This window comes from Meleagris gallopavo, chromosome 2, assembly GCF_905368555.1.
Source record: "Meleagris gallopavo chromosome 2, MGAL_WU_HG_1.1, whole genome shotgun sequence".
NCBI lineage: Eukaryota > Metazoa > Chordata > Aves > Galliformes > Phasianidae > Meleagris > Meleagris gallopavo.
Window position 1 is genome coordinate 87,378,404 of NC_139405.1, and position 16,761 is coordinate 87,395,164.

Here is a 16,761-nt window from a genome sequence, read left to right on the forward strand (position 1 = left end):
ATTTGCAAACCTGATGTCAACAAGTGGGAGGGGAGCAGGCAGGAAGCCTTAGCTAGGTCTGTCTTGCCTCTTCTGCATCTTCATCTTTTGCGTGGTACAGAGGCGCTTCAGCTTTGTGTGTACTCTCAGTGTAATAAACATCAGTGACACTGGGTTTTTTGTTACTGTTCTGTAAGAGCACGATTGCTGTAGGTTGATTTTGTGTAGGGTTGCAGACTGTTTATTGGATTAGCTACTCCAACGGTGCTTTATCAAAATTACGCATTTTAGGAAATACATTTGAGTAACAAACCTAAAAAATAAAAAAATGTTTTAATGGCAGAAAACAGGGATTGCAGTCCCATGAGCCTGGAAGTGCTCTGCGTTGTGCCAGTGACTGATCTCAGGGCTTGCAGAGAAATGGGGGGACTGGCTTCATCTGCGATGCCAGAGTTGTTTTCCTCCCAAGTTCTCTCCCTCAGGACTTGGACTCTCCTTTATGGGCCTGCAAACCTTTCATTAAATGTTATGAGCTCCTTATTACTGTGACCCTGTTTTATGACAGCAATGGTGAGAAAGTAACTGCATTAAAAAAATATCACATGTATCACAAGTACTTACAGAACATTCTGCTTTTTCCGTGTTAACACTGTAGACCTATGGTAGAGCTTTTTAATGGGCAGATTATTAAAACTTTGTTCTTCTGTAGATTGTCATTTTAATGAAATGTGGCATTTTAATGATGCATTAAGTGACCAATAAGTGTTCTAAGGAATTACATCTTTTGCCACAATGGAGCTTAATAACTAGTGAAAACAGCTTGGGTTTTTTGTTTGTTTGAGGCTACTGAGAATAAAGGTTAACTTTAAATGTGTACATAAATACGTGAGGCATACTACATAAGAAGATGATAGATGTTTTTGTGGCTTTTGGGAACAGTAAACAGAAGTCTGGAGACCTTATTTGGTACTCAGAAAGAGATTTTTTTTTTTTTTTTTTTTTTTTTTTTTTTTAAAGCTCCAGGCCAAGGGGGAAGTATGAATCCAGAGACAGCTACTGAACTGGCGTTAAGGCAAGTTCAAGTAATGGCTCCAAGTACTCGTGTTCAGTGGTTGCCCAGTGAAGGCACTGCTAGGGAAAAAAAACATCAGTAAGGTTGTCTTCGAGGAAGAGTGGTGGTCTGTGAGTCATCCCAGGCTCTTCTGTTCTCCCGTGACTCATCTGTGTCAGTTTATTAGCCTGGGTAGAGAAGCCCAGGGAAAAGGTGAATGCAGAGGTTGTTTTTCCCCAGGAGAAAAGGGCAAGGCAGAGACGATGCAAACTTACACTTTTCTCTCAAAATCAGATTCTTTTCAGATAATTCTTTCAAAATTATTTCCCTCTGTGGTATAATCTCAGCCTCTTCAGCACCTTATTTCTGAGTTTACCAGCATGCAAGTCTGGATGCTTCCATGGGTATTTATATACAGAAATTGCTCATGGCAAATACATTGTACATTAAGAGCATCTGTTTAACGCTCTGGAGCAGAGCTTTGGCATTCAAATATCAACCAGACTTTGGTCCTGGTGTACTTAGCATAACAGTGTTACGTTGAGTGCCCTGGAAAGGCACTCCCTGATAGTGGATAATTGGCCCCTGCCAAGGCGAGTGTTTGTACACCGATACTCGTTGGACACACATCAATTCAAGTTCTTGTTTCTGCGAACTGCTGCAGAAACTTTGCTTGACTTATGTGTCTTAAAACTGAAGTGGTATGCTTTGTGGAGAAAGAGTACATGTGATTAATAAAAGTACATGAACTGTAGCATGCAGTTTTAGACATGCTTGCCCATTTCCAAAAAACAATTAGCTTCGGCATTGCTGCTGGGCAAGTCCAGTAACGGCTACTTGGCTTCTTGTGTAGAAAGAGGTTTGGCTCCTTCCCAGCCAAGGCTGGTTCACAGTCTTATCTGCAGTCGAATCTACAGAGGCAACATGAAAGAACTTCGAAAAGACCTAACGTTTCTCCAGTAGGCAGCTGTAAGAAGTAAACCTGACAAATGAAGCAACAGTGTTCTAGGAACTGTCCTGCCAGCAAGGTGCCCCAGGCCCAGCACAGCCACCAAGTGAGGGGTGGGGTGTTTTACCTGCAGCACTGTGTGGGCTTTAGGTGCCATAATAGAAAAGAGCATAAAACAGTTAGACAGTGTCAAAAGGAGGGTTGTGAAGATGGTGAAGGGTCAAGATGTATGAGGGGCAGTAAGATGTAAGAGGCCCCTTACTGTGTTTAGAGCAGGCAGTGTGTGGGGGGGCATCATGGCGGGTGCATCTCTTCACAGGGAGCAGCGGGGCAATGCTGAGCTCTGCTCTCTGCTGACAGCGATGGCCCTAGGGAACAGCACGGAGCTGTGTCAGGGGAGGATCAGTTTGGGTAAGGGAATGGTTCTTCACTGGAGGACTGTGGGCGTGGAACAGGCTGCCAAGTTCAAGGAGTGTTTATGCAGTGCTCTCAGACACAGAGTTTGAATTTTGCATGGTCTTGTGTGGAGCCAGGAGCTGGATTCAGTGATCTTTGTGGATCCTTTATAGCTTGGGATGTTCTGTGACTCTGTTCTCTGATATTGAATGTCTCCACTCTAGAAAACAACGGGATGAAACTGATGTGGATGCATTCTGCAGTTGCAGTGTGTTGCAAGTTGGTTAGGTTGAAGGAAGCTGACAAGGGATATTTTTTCTTTTATGTTGGCTCAAGGATAGATCTTTTATACTTGAATTAATTTATTGGTATGGACATTTATTTACCATTTGAATTTGAACCTATTTCTAGTTTTGCTGTATGTCTGGAGGGATTTTACCACTTCTCTATATTCCTTGCCAGTTTCTAGTTCTGTTTCCCAGTGATCTGTCTACAGCATTTCTGCAAGGTGAACGTACCCTTCTTGGTCAGAAGGTTTTATGTATTGGAACTGTTGTGCACCGTATTGCAGGGAGGAGCCTTTAGTCCTCACTGGTATCCTCCTCATACTGTGCATTCCAGATGGAGAAGAGCCGTTTGGATGTGGTGCTCGGAGATATGATTTAGCAGAGGATTGTTAGAGTTAGGGTACTATGGTTAGGCTGCGGTTGGACTTGATGATCCTTGAGATCCCTTCCAACCTAAATAATTCTATGATTCTATGTTTTGCTTTAGAGCAGGAACACCTGAGTGCATGAATCTATGATGTCTGCCTTTCTTACAGCGGCAGAGTGTGCTTCCCTAGTAGACCTAAGTAATGCTTCTTAGCTGTGTGCCTTAGTAATCTGACTTAGTGTGTATTTTGCTGCTCGCTTGGTAGGCTAGTTAAAACTAGGGAGAAAAGTGAACTGCAAGAGTTTGTCAAAACGTAAATTTGAGGTGAAACTCACATAATTGACTTTCAGACTCAAAGCACTTACAGATGTGCTGATGCTTTCGGCTTGGCCACGACTCTCTGGACATTATTGTGGATAAAAAACAAGCCAAGTCTGTGAATGAAGAGTTCAAGTTAAATGTAAAAGTGTGTGAACTGTAAAATTGTTTCCCTTTTTTAGCTGTAGGCTAAATCTTTTGATGAGCTTAAATTAAATTCTTTCAGAATGCCCATTCAGTCAATCCGTCTGTTGGCAAGATATTCTGTGGCAACTTCTAATTGTTGGCAGCTGTCTGAAGTTCTTCTTTCTCATTAATTTTAATGGGAGATCTTCTGTGTGTTAAGACAGCTTTGAAGATTTAGTCATTGTTTCTGGGGGCAAGGGTAGCAGTTGTTTCTAAAGCTAGATGCATAAATGGCATGTATTCACTACTGTACTCAGATCATGAAACGTTTTGATTTCCTTCTTACTGCCTTCTTAACTTAATGCTTCTTTACATTCTTTTGGCTTTTCTTTTGTGACACTTTTAAACTGTATATAATATAGTTCATAGAGAACGGCAGTGTTCTCACTACCAGATTATTGCAGTTAAATTACAATAGGGTTTTTTAAGATAGGAGGCTGATCACAGGAATGTATTTATACACGGACAAATGTTGGCCTTTTGGGGTCTCCGAAGAACAGCTGCAATTCTTTTGCCCTTTTTCTGCTCTCAGTCCCTCCTGAAGGATGCCATAAGGGCAGTGTGGAGGCCAGGTGCATAGGAGGCTTAAAGACAGGTCTGTGACTAGGTATTATAAGTTGAATTGTGCACTTAAGTACCTCTGATAGGTTAGGAGTGAAGGTAAGTTGGCTGAAGCTTTTCCAAAGCAGGAGGTGATGTTGACTGCGGTAGGAACCCAGGAAGTGTGAAAGAAGTCCCTTTGTATGGCCACTAATCGTGAGTCAGGTGTCACTTGATAATAACTAAATCAACTCTTGAGTGCATTCCGGTTGGCTGTTGTCTTGAGTAGATTATTATGGTATAATGCACACAAACCACAGAACGTGCTGCACAGAGAAACTCTGTGTTGCACAGAAACTAGAAATCATTATTTATCTTTAGGGGATTAAGATTTGATCTTACAAAGTATTGAGAACATGCCTAATTGCTTGATGAGTCTCTCCAGGATTTGTGTCTAATCAGATTCTATAGAATTACAGAGGTTCTCAGATAATTCCGGTTTAGATTTAATCATAAATCCTGGCAGAGTATTACATTCATTGTCACTGTAGCTAGCAACAACTCTTCTATGAATGCCAAAGTAACCAAAGACTAAGAAGCTCATGAATCCATTTAGTGTGATGGAAAACACTCCACAGGCTTTCCTGTGCTTTGCCAGACTGTTTTCCCAAATGCATCTCTGTATAAAAAGAGGTTGCTACCAGTTTGTACACTGGCACTTCAGAATCAGTGTTTTGTGTGCATCTCCTGGCACTGAGGTAGAATTGTTCAGAAAGTACCTCTGGATGCCTTTGTAGGCATAGTCAGAAATCATGACTAAGTGCAAATGCCGGTAAATTCTAGTTGTGGAAGTATAGTTTGAATTTATAACTAGAACTGGATGTTTGCATTAGATTAGTTGTGAAGGACTTGGAGCAGAGGTTTAAGAGCTGCAAACACAAAGTGTTGTGTATCAGTGTTGGTCCAGTCAGGACTTTCTGAAGCCATTATCCTTGTGATGCATTTCCATTTTATGACTTCTGATTTTACTTGGCAAGTAAAGCATCCCCTTCCAAATAAGTGTCAGAAAATAGAGTTGTGTCAGTAAGGGTTGAAGGGTTATAATGTCCAGGCAGCTGTCAGGGTGCTCTGCTTGGTAGTGCTTTACAAGTCCGTGAAGGAGGTTTTATCAAACACGCGTCAAGATTACAGAGTTTGAAATGAGAGTGTTCCGAGTTTGGCAATCTGGTAGGCAAACAGTTTCTTTCAGACCTGGGGCACAGCACTAGAGCTGCTTTCAGCAGCAGCTTGTGGGATTGAGGTCTCTACATGCATGGCATAGGAGCGAGCGAGGGGGCAGCCAGGAATAGGGGCAAGCAGAGGTCCTGAAGCACAGTGGGATGAGGTTAGGAAGGCAGGGAGGGAAGAAAAGCTGTGAAAGAGAAGCTGAAGCAAGCCTCCTGTGCTATACTAAGAGCTGGAGTGCATTAATAGCAGCCTGATGCTGTTTGTTACAACCGTGGGCTTCCCACAGTGTAAATGAGATTCTGCTGCACCACTCTTAATAATCAGTCACTTGTTGGAACTATAAATGGATGTCCTGTTTGTAGAATGAGAGTTTTTTGTTTTTATCAGCTGCAGCGACTAACCTGTGGGATGACAGATGTCTGTGGTTAGCAGTTTGCATGGGGTTTTAGCTTTACAAACTCAGAATCTTTCTGTGAAGTGTCTGTGATCAGAAAAAAAAAAAAGTCAAATTTCAAGAAACTTTTCAAGGTTTCTTGAGTATCTAAGATGAAATAAGCATGCAGACATCTTCTCCAGTGTTGTTTACCATATTCATAGGTAGCTGTGGGGTTTTTCAAGCTTCTGTTAAGTTCAGTGTGACATTTGACATCCCCTTACGCTTGATGCTTGAAATCATGTGCCAGTGAGAATTTGTGTATGAAGAAAACTCTACCACTAACTGCTTCTTTTCTTTTCTTTTTATTATTTACAAGGTGGAGTATATGTTAGTAAAATTTGACCATGAGAATAAGAAAGTACGCTTAGTGCTGAGTGGCGAAGAAGTTCTTCAAACACTGCAAGACAAGGGGGAGAAGATAAACCCCAAGTAAGTAGCTGTTTCCTGTTGCTTTTTCTTCCTCTTCTTGTGATGCTGTACAGAATTTTGTACAACTGATTTAACTTGGTCTGCTTTTTATAAAACTGTAAGACACAGGTATCAATATTCGCAGATTCCAGTGGGATGTGGATGGTGAAAGATTTTGAGTGCATCTGCAGGTTTTCCACGTACCTTTTATTTTAGACCTTGTAAAAACGAAGGACGTAATGATGAGCACACAGAAGTTTCAGTTTTAGGTATTTGTTTTGTCTTGCTCTGGTTTTGTGGTCATGTGTACAGAGTGCCTGCATACCAGAGCTTCCTGCCCTGCAAAGCGCGTATGCTCTCAGTGTCTCCCTGACTGCAGGAGCAGATGAGGTCTGTCTAAGGAGCTGTCATCTTTGGAAGCACTGTCCCATTTTTGATAGATTTAGGAAGATAGACATAAAATGGCAGGGCAGTTCTTCCCCATCCTCTGCTCTCCTGTGGAATTTGCAACGGTAATTAGATCATATCCCCACTTAAGCTGGCCATAGAACTGCAGTTCTGTGCTGCCTTCTAATTGATGGCAACAGATCTGTGTTTCCCGAGCAGAGAAACGGGATCAGAGATAGTGAAGTGTTTTGGCTGAAAAGAGCTAGCACTTAGAGGAAGCTAGAAAAACTGCTGTGGTGATGAAAGGTCTTTGTGCCCCAGGCCTGTCTGCTTCTTCCTAGGCGCCTTAACCTATGTCATCCAGAAAGGCTTGCCTGTTTTTCTTCTCAGTAGAGGGACCAGAAGGCCGACAAGAAGAAATACCTCTGTATTTAAGTCTTCGTGCTTGAAACCACTACTGTGTGAAGGAACAGCAGGGAAATGCTGCTCTGCCTTTGGATTCTATGGTTGTGAAGTGGTTTGTCAAGAAAGCAAGCTGTTTTTCAGGGTGATTGCTGGTGTCTTAAACTTTATTTCATTTCTTAACCTGATAGATTCATGATATCTGACCAGGTTTCCACTAGCAGCAGGAAGAAGAAATAGGGCACAACTTCCTTGTTTTGTGCTGTGACAAGTTAAAACCCCAAGAAACAAAAGATTGAGACATACTGAAGATAGTTGCAAGATGACATAAGCAAATTCTGCTTGCTGAATTATACAACAAACTTTCTAGCACAAAACTGTGCTTTAATTTCTCTTAACTGTCTCCTAGTGGTAAGATGCATTGGAATGTACATTGTGGTACTCCATCAAATAATCAGCTTTAGGAGATTTTTCTTTCAAGTTGCATTTGTCTGAAACTTATGCTAATAATCCATCTTCTGTAAAGTTGTAGAAAATTTAAATAAGGCTGTTTATGTATTAAAGCCACCCAACACTCTGGCGACCAGAATATGGAAGCTATATGATTGAAGGCACACCCGGGCAGCCATATGGGGGAACCATGTCTGAATTCAACACTGTTCAAGACAACATGAGGAAAAGGAGGCAAGAGGCCGCTTCTGTGCTGAAAGAAAACGAGGCTATTTGCACTGTGACATCTTTTCCAAGGTGAGATTGCTGTTTCAGATGTGTAATGCTGTATTTCCTTTCTTCCTTATTCTACTTAAATGCTTTTGCATAGAATCATAGAATGGCCTGGGTTGAAAAGGCCCACAGTGGTCATCTAGTTCCAGCCCCCATGCTATATGCAGGGTCGCCAACCACTAAACCAAGCTGCCCAGAGCCATGTCCTAAGCTGTACAATTAAATTAGCAAAATATGACTCAATTAACAGTCTTGTTTTCTATAACTTTTTATTGCCGTGAGTCAGAAATAAATGAACATCTTCTGTACTTCTAGGTTGCTTCTAATTTATGATGATTTTGCAATAGAATATCTGATTATTCATAACATAAAGTATTGTACGTAGAATAGCCTCCAGTACTGGATTGATATGGCACATCATACACAAAAGGTTTCTCTCTGTTTATTTTCCAAGCTTTGATGTAAAATGTGCCTAACTGATCTGTTCTTTTTTTTTCATACTACTTATTAGTGAAGCACACACGTTCTTCCTTTTATGGCTTTGAACATAATAGAAGAAGAATATGATTATCATTACAAAATGAAGATTTAAAACTTCTATAATCCTGTATTTACCAAATCTAGAAAGTAGTGCATCTCTCCTGAGTTTCCTGCATCTTTCCAAAGGGTACATTTCTTTGTCTTTTATTGTGAAGAGATTCTTGATGAAATGCATTCAGAATGTACTTCATTGCCTAGGAGAAACTGTACTTTGTGACCTTCCTTTCAAACACAGTTCTAAAGGAGGATTTAGTATGTTAGTTCTGAACCAGCCTGGTCAGCCAAACAAATGAAAATAGTTAAGCTTAAAGCAGTGTGGTTCATTGGTTGGTTGGCTGCTTTTTTTTTTTTTTTTTTTTTTGGCCTGGCTGTTTTTAGAAGTGAAAAAAGTTCTGCATTAGAATAGAAGCATTTGGGCTTACCACCTGGTTTCTTGTGTAGTACAGAATGAAATGGCCCTGAATTCTTACTGAGAGTATGTACACCACAGAATGTAACTTAGCAGCAAGTATCAGGTACCAAAATGCCCTCATGTATTCTACTTGAAGAACTCTGTTGATTAAAATGCACTTCCTCTATATGAGAACTGTACTAGACATCCCTATAGTAATGATGGCTTATATAAAGTCCAGTAGTTCAGTACATTACAGAATTGCATTTTGCCCTGCAGCATAATGAAAAGATGATGTCAGTGAATATCGTGTATGAAGATTTCAGAGCCAGTCTTGCAAATAATAAAGGGAGAGGGAGGGACTCATCACCTTATAGATACAGATAGTTTCTATATGACTGTAGAAGCAATGCATAAGAATTAAGTGAATGCCAGTAAATAATAAAATGTGCAGTCTACATGTGATTTATGTTTGGAATGATTCTTAGCTTCATCCTTCAGGATTTGTTCTCCCTAGATTATATACTTTCATATTACTGCCGTATGCTGTCTTGCCATTCCAAGTCCCTATTTGTTTAACTGTAATCCTGCTAACTTAGCTTATGAGATTTTTTTCTGCTGTTATTATAACATCTACAGTAGCATATAAATATGTCTGTTGATGTGTATATAACATAGAAAAAAATCTGTGCATCTGAAAAGAAAGAAAATGATAGAAGAAAGACCAAGAGTAGGCTTCTTCAGATGGATTCAGTTAAAATAAATTGCTTAAATGTTAGAACAACAGCAACAAAAATAACACTAACTTAAAAGCTAACTGACTCTCCCAGTTTTCAAATTTATGAGCCCTTGTTGCTGGAGCAAAAAACTTTTCTTTCTGGACTGGAGTGATGCAATTATAGCATTCTTTCTGATTCATCATGTAAGTGATAAAGTTGGATTTAAATGTTGTGGGACAGCTTGTATACTTAAGCTAAGAAGAAGAAAGCAATAGTGAAATACATGTTGAGCATAAGTCATTTTTACAGGAATATGAACCTCTTTTCTGGCATTTTGAGTAGCTTAATTATAACTTTTTCATATAGCCAAATACTGGAGTCTTTCTGGGTAATTCCGACTTTATCTTATTTACCACGCAGTATGGAGGAATTAATTGTATGCAGTTTTACTTTATTTGACTCAGCTGTATTGAAAAGCTACTTGTTCTTGTTTCAGATGGTTCTTAAACTTGCAAGGAGGACTCCAAAGCAAAAGACTTTATTTTGATTTTCTTGATCATCTCTCAGCATTTTATGCCTATTCAATTTCATATATTGGCGTATCTTTTACTTGCTTTCTATTGTTTCTCCCGTTTAGAGGATTCTTCAAAGTTCCAAAATCACAAGTTGTGACAAGTTTTTAAAAACCTTTTTATTCCTTTCTATACCAGAATTCTTATCTTAGGTCATCTGACACTTTTAAAATCAGTTTTCTTAACGACTTGGACTCTCATTGTTGTATTTCATAGGTTAGGGTGTCCTGGGTTTACGCTGCCGGAATACAAGCCAACGCCAGTAGAAGGAGGAGCTTCAAAATCCCTCTTCTTTCCAGATGAAGCCATCAATAAACATCCTAGATTTAGGTAAGAGTATTTGGAGAGTGTGAATGGGAGGCCAGATGGTTTACTTCACTGAATTATGGGCATACTTTCAGAAGAAAGCTACATGGCTGCATGTATGCCAGGGTCTTGGACAGAGATGGTTGTGATGCCATGTATTTTTTATCAGTGACTTAAAGTGAACTGTTAAGCTCAGGGAATTCTATGTAGTAATTTCATGACGTTATCAGACAAATGGTGTTGATTTTGCTCCTGCAAAATTGTTTCCAGTTAGAAATCCTGTGGTTAACCACTTTGCTCACTGTTAATCCAGCTCTTATTCAGTGATTTTTATTTCAGCAGCATCACAGTGTTCTGAACTTAGCCAGGTTCATCCGAAGTGGAGCAGAGCGTCAAACAACTTGTATGGTCCAGGAAGGGGTTTGATTATAGGGTGAGACTTCAGAGAATCAAATCATGTCATTTAAAAACTAAGCAGTACCTTTTCACTCACCCTTGTTTTCTTCAGGTCAGTAGCCTATTACTTCTGCCCATCAGTCCCTCAAAATAGGACTGACTTCAGCGAAGAAAAATTCAATTTGGAGTCTGTTGCAGTCTGTTGTAAAGCAGGGAAGGAAAGATCTCAAAGGAAAAGCTCAGAACAAACAGGAAGCTTATATTCTGAAATCTTGAACATTAATGAGAAATTAACTGTGAAACTATATATTTTTATCTTAGTACACTGACCAGAAACATTCGGCACCGAAGAGGAGAGAAGGTTGTCATAAATGTACCAAGTGAGTAAATCCAGTGTATCATTTCTTCTTTTTCAAATTAGGTGTTCAGTCTGTTACTCTGGGTTACTGAATATCTGTGTTCTCCACACAGTCTTTAAAGATAAGAACACACCATCACCGTTCATAGAAACATTTCCTAATGATGATGGAGAAGCAGCAAAAGCAGCAAAACCAGACTTTATATATATGGACGCTATGGGGTTTGGAATGGGCAACTGCTGTCTTCAGGTAAATGCATCTACTTTTGAGATGTAACTGAATGTCATCTTTCCTAAACTGTTGGTTTTTTTGTTTGTTTTTTTTAAAGTTGCCTTATGTCTCATTGCTGTAGCTTAATGTAGTTGATGCATTTTTCAGTCTGGCAAAAGGGGAAGTAAAATAACAGACTTACGTGTGACAGTGCCTTCTTAAAATCCAGATTTGTTTACCTGCATTATGTCTGTTTTCTGCAAATTTTCAATGGTAATTTGATGTTTTGCTGAAAGAGTTTGCTTGAACAGGCCACATCCCTTTCACAGACCTTCTCCTGAAACTCCAGCATTTTTGAAGTGTGAAAGATCTTCTGTTGTCTTCCTTCTTCAGGCATATCCAAAGAGCCTGGTAGAAATACAAACTGAACTGCCTAGTAGAAATGTTGTTTTTTTGGCTATTCACTTTGTATTTTTATCTCTTCCCAATTCTTAGAACAGTAAAAACAAAGAGTGACAAGAGGTCATTGGAGCACCTTTAAGAAATAAATAGCTCTTTTCTATATACATTTCTTTACAAACAGCTTTAACTCCTGCATACAGATTTCCTCATTAATGTATATGCTTAGCTACCTATCAAGAAGCTGCCTTCTCACTTCTTATACCATGAACCTACCAAATCTGTGTGGGCAGCTGCCTCCTGTTACTGCTTAATGAGGGACATACTGCTTCCTTTATTTCCTCTGTTAATACATTCCCTCTTTTTACTTTTCTTTTATTCATTTGCTGGACTTAAAGTGTCTAGTTTAAGTTCAAGCATTGTTTTCTTAGAGCTTTCAGTCTGGGGCTTCAGTGTTTCTCTTTCGCCCACTGGGGATGATGTCTTAGGTAGCAACGATGTATTTGACTGTTGTTAAAATCTGCCTGTTGCCTGCACTGGCAGCTTGTAAGCAGGGTGAGGAATAGGGTTGTGTTGGGTCTCCAGGGGATTAAAGGAAATTCTCCAAGCTCCTATTGTTTCACTGCACTGGCAGAAATAACCACATTCAAAACGCTTCTGTTTGAGGCTTAAGAAAGTTAAAAAGATGAACAGAAAGTGTTTTGGACAACAGCTGAGTATGATTGCTTGTTGCTGTAGGTAAACTAGGGACAATATGATGAAATAGTGAAATGTGCATAAAGTAAACACATGCAGTATTATATTATATGCAGCCTATTTTGTGCCAGCTCTTTTTATGGCTGTGTTGACCAACAAAGAAATCCGGCCTTTGCTTTCAGTCACTGTTTCAACTTAAAAAAAAAAAAAAAAAAAAAAAAAAAAAAAAAAAGTTAATCTCTGTTTATAGAACACAGTTTTGCTTTTTATCAAGCTTATAATCAGTGGTTAAATTCAGTACTCTTGTTATTGTCAAAAGGAGAATGAAAACAAAGTTGTTGGGTGCTGTAAGCAGCTGCTTATGTGTTAACTGTTAATTCCTGATAACCAAGACCAACCACTGTTAATTCCTTACAACGTGCTCCCTTCCTATTTTCTGTAGTTTGTAGTGTAGACTTCTTGTCTTTTTCTCACCGCACACATAGAGTACAACTTGGTTTGAGATATTTTTGGGGTCAGAAATAGTGTCCTGATCAGCTCAGTTGGGATCTTTTGCATAGGCACTGTCCCTTGTGAGCACAAGGCATAGTGCTGTGCTCCTGCCCTTGTTTAGGCTTCATGCACTGAGCCTGAGATGTTTTGGATGTTTCTGATTTGCTTTGGGTTTTTTGTTTTGTTTTGTTGGTTTTTTGTTTTTTTGTTTTTTTGTTTTTTTTTGAATCTTGCTCACAGGTGGGAAGGGCTTCAGTGGCAGGTTAGGAATCTTTGCCTTTGTTGGAGATTTTAATCATGGTCTGTGGTCAAGGATAACTGTATTCAACTGATGTTAGTCAGGCCAGTATGCAGTAATGGTGATTCAGAGTTGAAGCAGGTTGCGTAATGTCATGATAGGATCCATTCCAACCTAAATTACTCTGTGATTTATGAATGTGTAAACTCAGAAGAGGGAAACAGAGGCTTTTAATCTGTTTATCCTCTTTTAACAGTATTGAGGTGACTGGGCCCTCTCTGTGTTTCTCAAGTGCATGGAGTGGTGGTTTGAGAACTCTAGGGAGTAAAATCTGTTAGAAATGCATCTGGTATTTGATGCTGCTCTGAGCAAATTTCACCAAAATTGCAAAGAAATGATAGTTTCTAGGGATTTTGGTGGTACAGCTTCCACATCAGTGATGGTAAATAATATTTCATTTTGTGTTCATTTTCGTGTTGTGTCCTGGCCTCCAATGCAGTCAAAACTGTTCTTTCAAAAAAAGTTTATTTTTTCCCAGTTGCAGGATCAAACAAAAACATTCTGAAGGCAGTTCTTTAAAACAGGAATTGAAACAGGATTAGCTGTCACATAACGCAAATTTTACATCTATATCTGACTGTTATTTTAAGTGAGTAGGTTCCTGGTGTAGTTCCTGAATGCACATTATCAACCCACGTGTGTTGTAGATGTTAATTCATTTCTTCTTTGCTTCTTTGGCAAGTGTTTGTGTATCTGGCTTCACAGCTGAAGAGTTGTCATCTGAAGTGTTTTAATAAACATGGAGGATGTGGGGAAGGAAGCTTGTAATACAAATGCTGCTGATAGATGAGGCAAAAGTTTGTCCAAGTATCTTGAAAGAAAAAACAAACTTCTGATAGTAAGACTCTTTTACAGCATTGTAGGCTCTGATTCCACAAAGATTATGCTTGCACTAAGATTATAGAATCTGTAACAGCAACTATCCTTCCTCCATCAGGTAACATTCCAGGCTTGCAGCATTTCTGAAGCAAGATATCTCTATGATCAACTAGCCACAATCTGTCCCATTGTGGTGAGTAATGCACTTCTGTCACATCACATCCTCATTGTATGAAAGCCACCACATGTGAAAAATAAAATCTGAATTAAGACTTTAAATGCTAGCTACAAATTTAATATTCTGGGTAAAATGTTGATTTCTCTTACTATGCTATCACATTAACAGTGTCATTCATTTAATGTCCACATATGTTTAATGTATTTGAGCTATCGTTTGTTACAATCTTGGAAGAGAAGCATGTGATACCACAGAGCTTGTGCCTCTAACTTTACCCTGCTAAACTCATGAAAAATACTTCTGTTGAATACTTCTTGAAGTGCATTTGGGGAAGCTTTTCATGGAAAATAGCTGAAGTCACTCCTCCAGCAATTCTTACATTTTTGGCTTTGGTCAGTTTCACTTACATCTGTCCCTTTGTAAGCATGTGGAAGCAAGTATTACAATAAAATAAATATTAGTCTATTTTGGATGGTGAACAGCTCCAACTCTGAGTGAGATGTATTGTAGCTTTGCTGCTGAAGTGCCTGCCAAAGAAAAATAAAAAGATTGCTGGGTGAATTTCATGAGTGCGGAAGCACCGTACTTGCTGATCTTGTTAGGAAATTTCTTCTACTTCATCAACTTTCTGTTCCTTAAATGCTGAGGTAGTAATTATGGAGAGCATCAGGTGCCACTTCAGAAATGCTGACATTTAATCCAAACGTTTTATGGGGATAGGAGTTGAGAGACTTTGTGGTATGGGCTTTGTCTGCATGCTAAACTGAAATGTATACTTCATGCAAGTTTCCCTTTCCTGTGGGGTTAAGGCACTGTTTTTTGGTTCCTTGGCTTGTACTTCTGTTTTCACGTCAGGCTATTTTCTTTTAGATGGCCTTGAGTGCTGCATCTCCGTTCTACAGAGGCTATGTGTCTGATATTGATTGTCGCTGGGGAGTAATATCTGCATCTGTGGATGATCGAACGCGAGAAGAGAGGGGCCTAGAGGTAAGTGATATGGGTAGGAGGCATCTGCTTTTCTTCAGAGAAAAATGTTAAACTTTCATCAATACCAAATTCTGCTTGTGGTCGTCAGAGTCCCTGATGGGGGAATCTGGCAGTTGTTGTGGTAAATACAGAAGAGGTTGTGTAAGCAGTCATGTTGGTTGTGCAGCTTACAGAAGCAAATACCTTTTCAGTTAGGTATGGAATTTCAGTTAAACTCCTCTTTTACTCCTCCACAGCTTGCTAAAATTGTCCGTGTTTAAATTTTCCATTCTGTGCTTAGGCCCAAAAGGCAGAAATTGGTTTGAGTTAAATAGCAGGTGATGCTGAGTAATCCAGTAGTGTAAACTGGAGCTACATGAAAGGAGCAATTGATAGAACTTAGGAATTTCTGTAAGAATAAATTGGTATCTAAGGCACACAGTGTAACAATAAGAAAAAAGTCTACTTGAAATACTTCTTGAGCTACCCAGTTTAAGTCTATTTCTAGCAATGTGTGTGTAATAAACTGCATCAGTATGTGTTGAAATAGGTATAATAATGCTTTCCAGATAGTCGGGGTAATGTTGATTACATCAGGAAAATGTTTCCTTTTAAGATTCATGCTTTTAATAATTTTGAGGCTGTAGGGTTTTTTAAAACAGCATAATAATTCTGACATAAGTGTCATTAGTGAGCAAAACTTAGGTAACATTGTTAACAAGCTGTTAAAATATTGTATTCTTAAATTATATAGCCACTGAAGAACAACCATTATAGAATCAGTAAATCCAGATATGATTCCATAGACAGTTATCTATCTGAATGTGGTGAGAAATACAATGACATTGATTTGACAATAGACAAAGATATCTACGAGCACCTAATAAAGGAAGGTAAGTGATTGCTTCATTATGAGCAGGTTTAGAATTGTGCTTGCACTGTATGGGGATATTTTAGTTTTTTGTTTCAATCATTGTGATTTCCTGAGAGTGGCTCCTTTTGAGAAAGTATCTATGCACTGTGATCTTAAGAGTAAAAAATCTATATATTTATGCAAGAAACTGTCCCTAATTCCAGAAGCTTAGTGAATTGTGTACTAATCTTTTACTTTTGTGGAGAGACAGAACTGCTTTAGGAAACGTGGCACAGAGGCACGTCAGAAAACAGAAAGAATGGCAGCCACGCCAATATCCAACTGCCACTTCCAAAGAAGACCTTGTTCTTTTTTCTCTTTAATCATTTCCTTCCTTCCCAAAATCATCGTTTTGACTTTAACAGGATGTGGTGGGTTGAGGTAGTATTACAGAGTTGGATTTTTTCACTTTAGGTTCTTGTAAAACAAATCGTTTCTTAGAGCCTCCTTTGCTGCATTTGAATTGTTTCTCTGAATTTTCATTTTGTAGGTATTGACCACCTTTTGGCACAGCATATTGCACACTTGTTTATTCGAGACCCATTGACTTTGTTTGAGGAGAAAATACATCTAGATGATGCAAATGAATCCGACCATTTTGAGGTTGTGTCTGATTTAGAGGGATTTAATAAATATATATGTAAAATTTCTCTTTCTTTATAGTACTGCTTAGTTGAAGGATGGTTATATTGGCAAAGAATATTCTTTTTCCTGAATTTTTCATTTCAGATAGTTTTTTAGCATATGACTTTGCAGTTATAAGCACATACTTCTGTTTAGTCATTTACTTAGAAGAAGATGGTACCTTATATTTTAAATGCAACAAAATTAGAAGGGCACAAACCAGTTGT

General features: G+C 39.0%; 1 protein-coding gene across 1 annotated transcript in view; it reads left to right on the plus strand.

Annotated features, from left to right (window-relative positions):
- GCLC (glutamate-cysteine ligase catalytic subunit) overlaps positions 1–16,761 on the plus strand; it is a 33,354-nt gene that overhangs the window by 7,399 nt on the left and 9,194 nt on the right. The window contains exons 2-10 of the mRNA XM_085217909.1: positions 6,053–6,165; positions 7,498–7,680; positions 10,095–10,208; positions 10,902–10,960; positions 11,052–11,188; positions 13,972–14,046; positions 14,902–15,018; positions 15,752–15,890; positions 16,401–16,513. Of these exons, the coding sequence (XP_085074035.1) occupies positions 6,053–6,165; positions 7,498–7,680; positions 10,095–10,208; positions 10,902–10,960; positions 11,052–11,188; positions 13,972–14,046; positions 14,902–15,018; positions 15,752–15,890; positions 16,401–16,513 (1,050 nt within the window). The remainder of the gene's footprint in view (positions 1–6,052; positions 6,166–7,497; positions 7,681–10,094; positions 10,209–10,901; positions 10,961–11,051; positions 11,189–13,971; positions 14,047–14,901; positions 15,019–15,751; positions 15,891–16,400; positions 16,514–16,761) is intronic.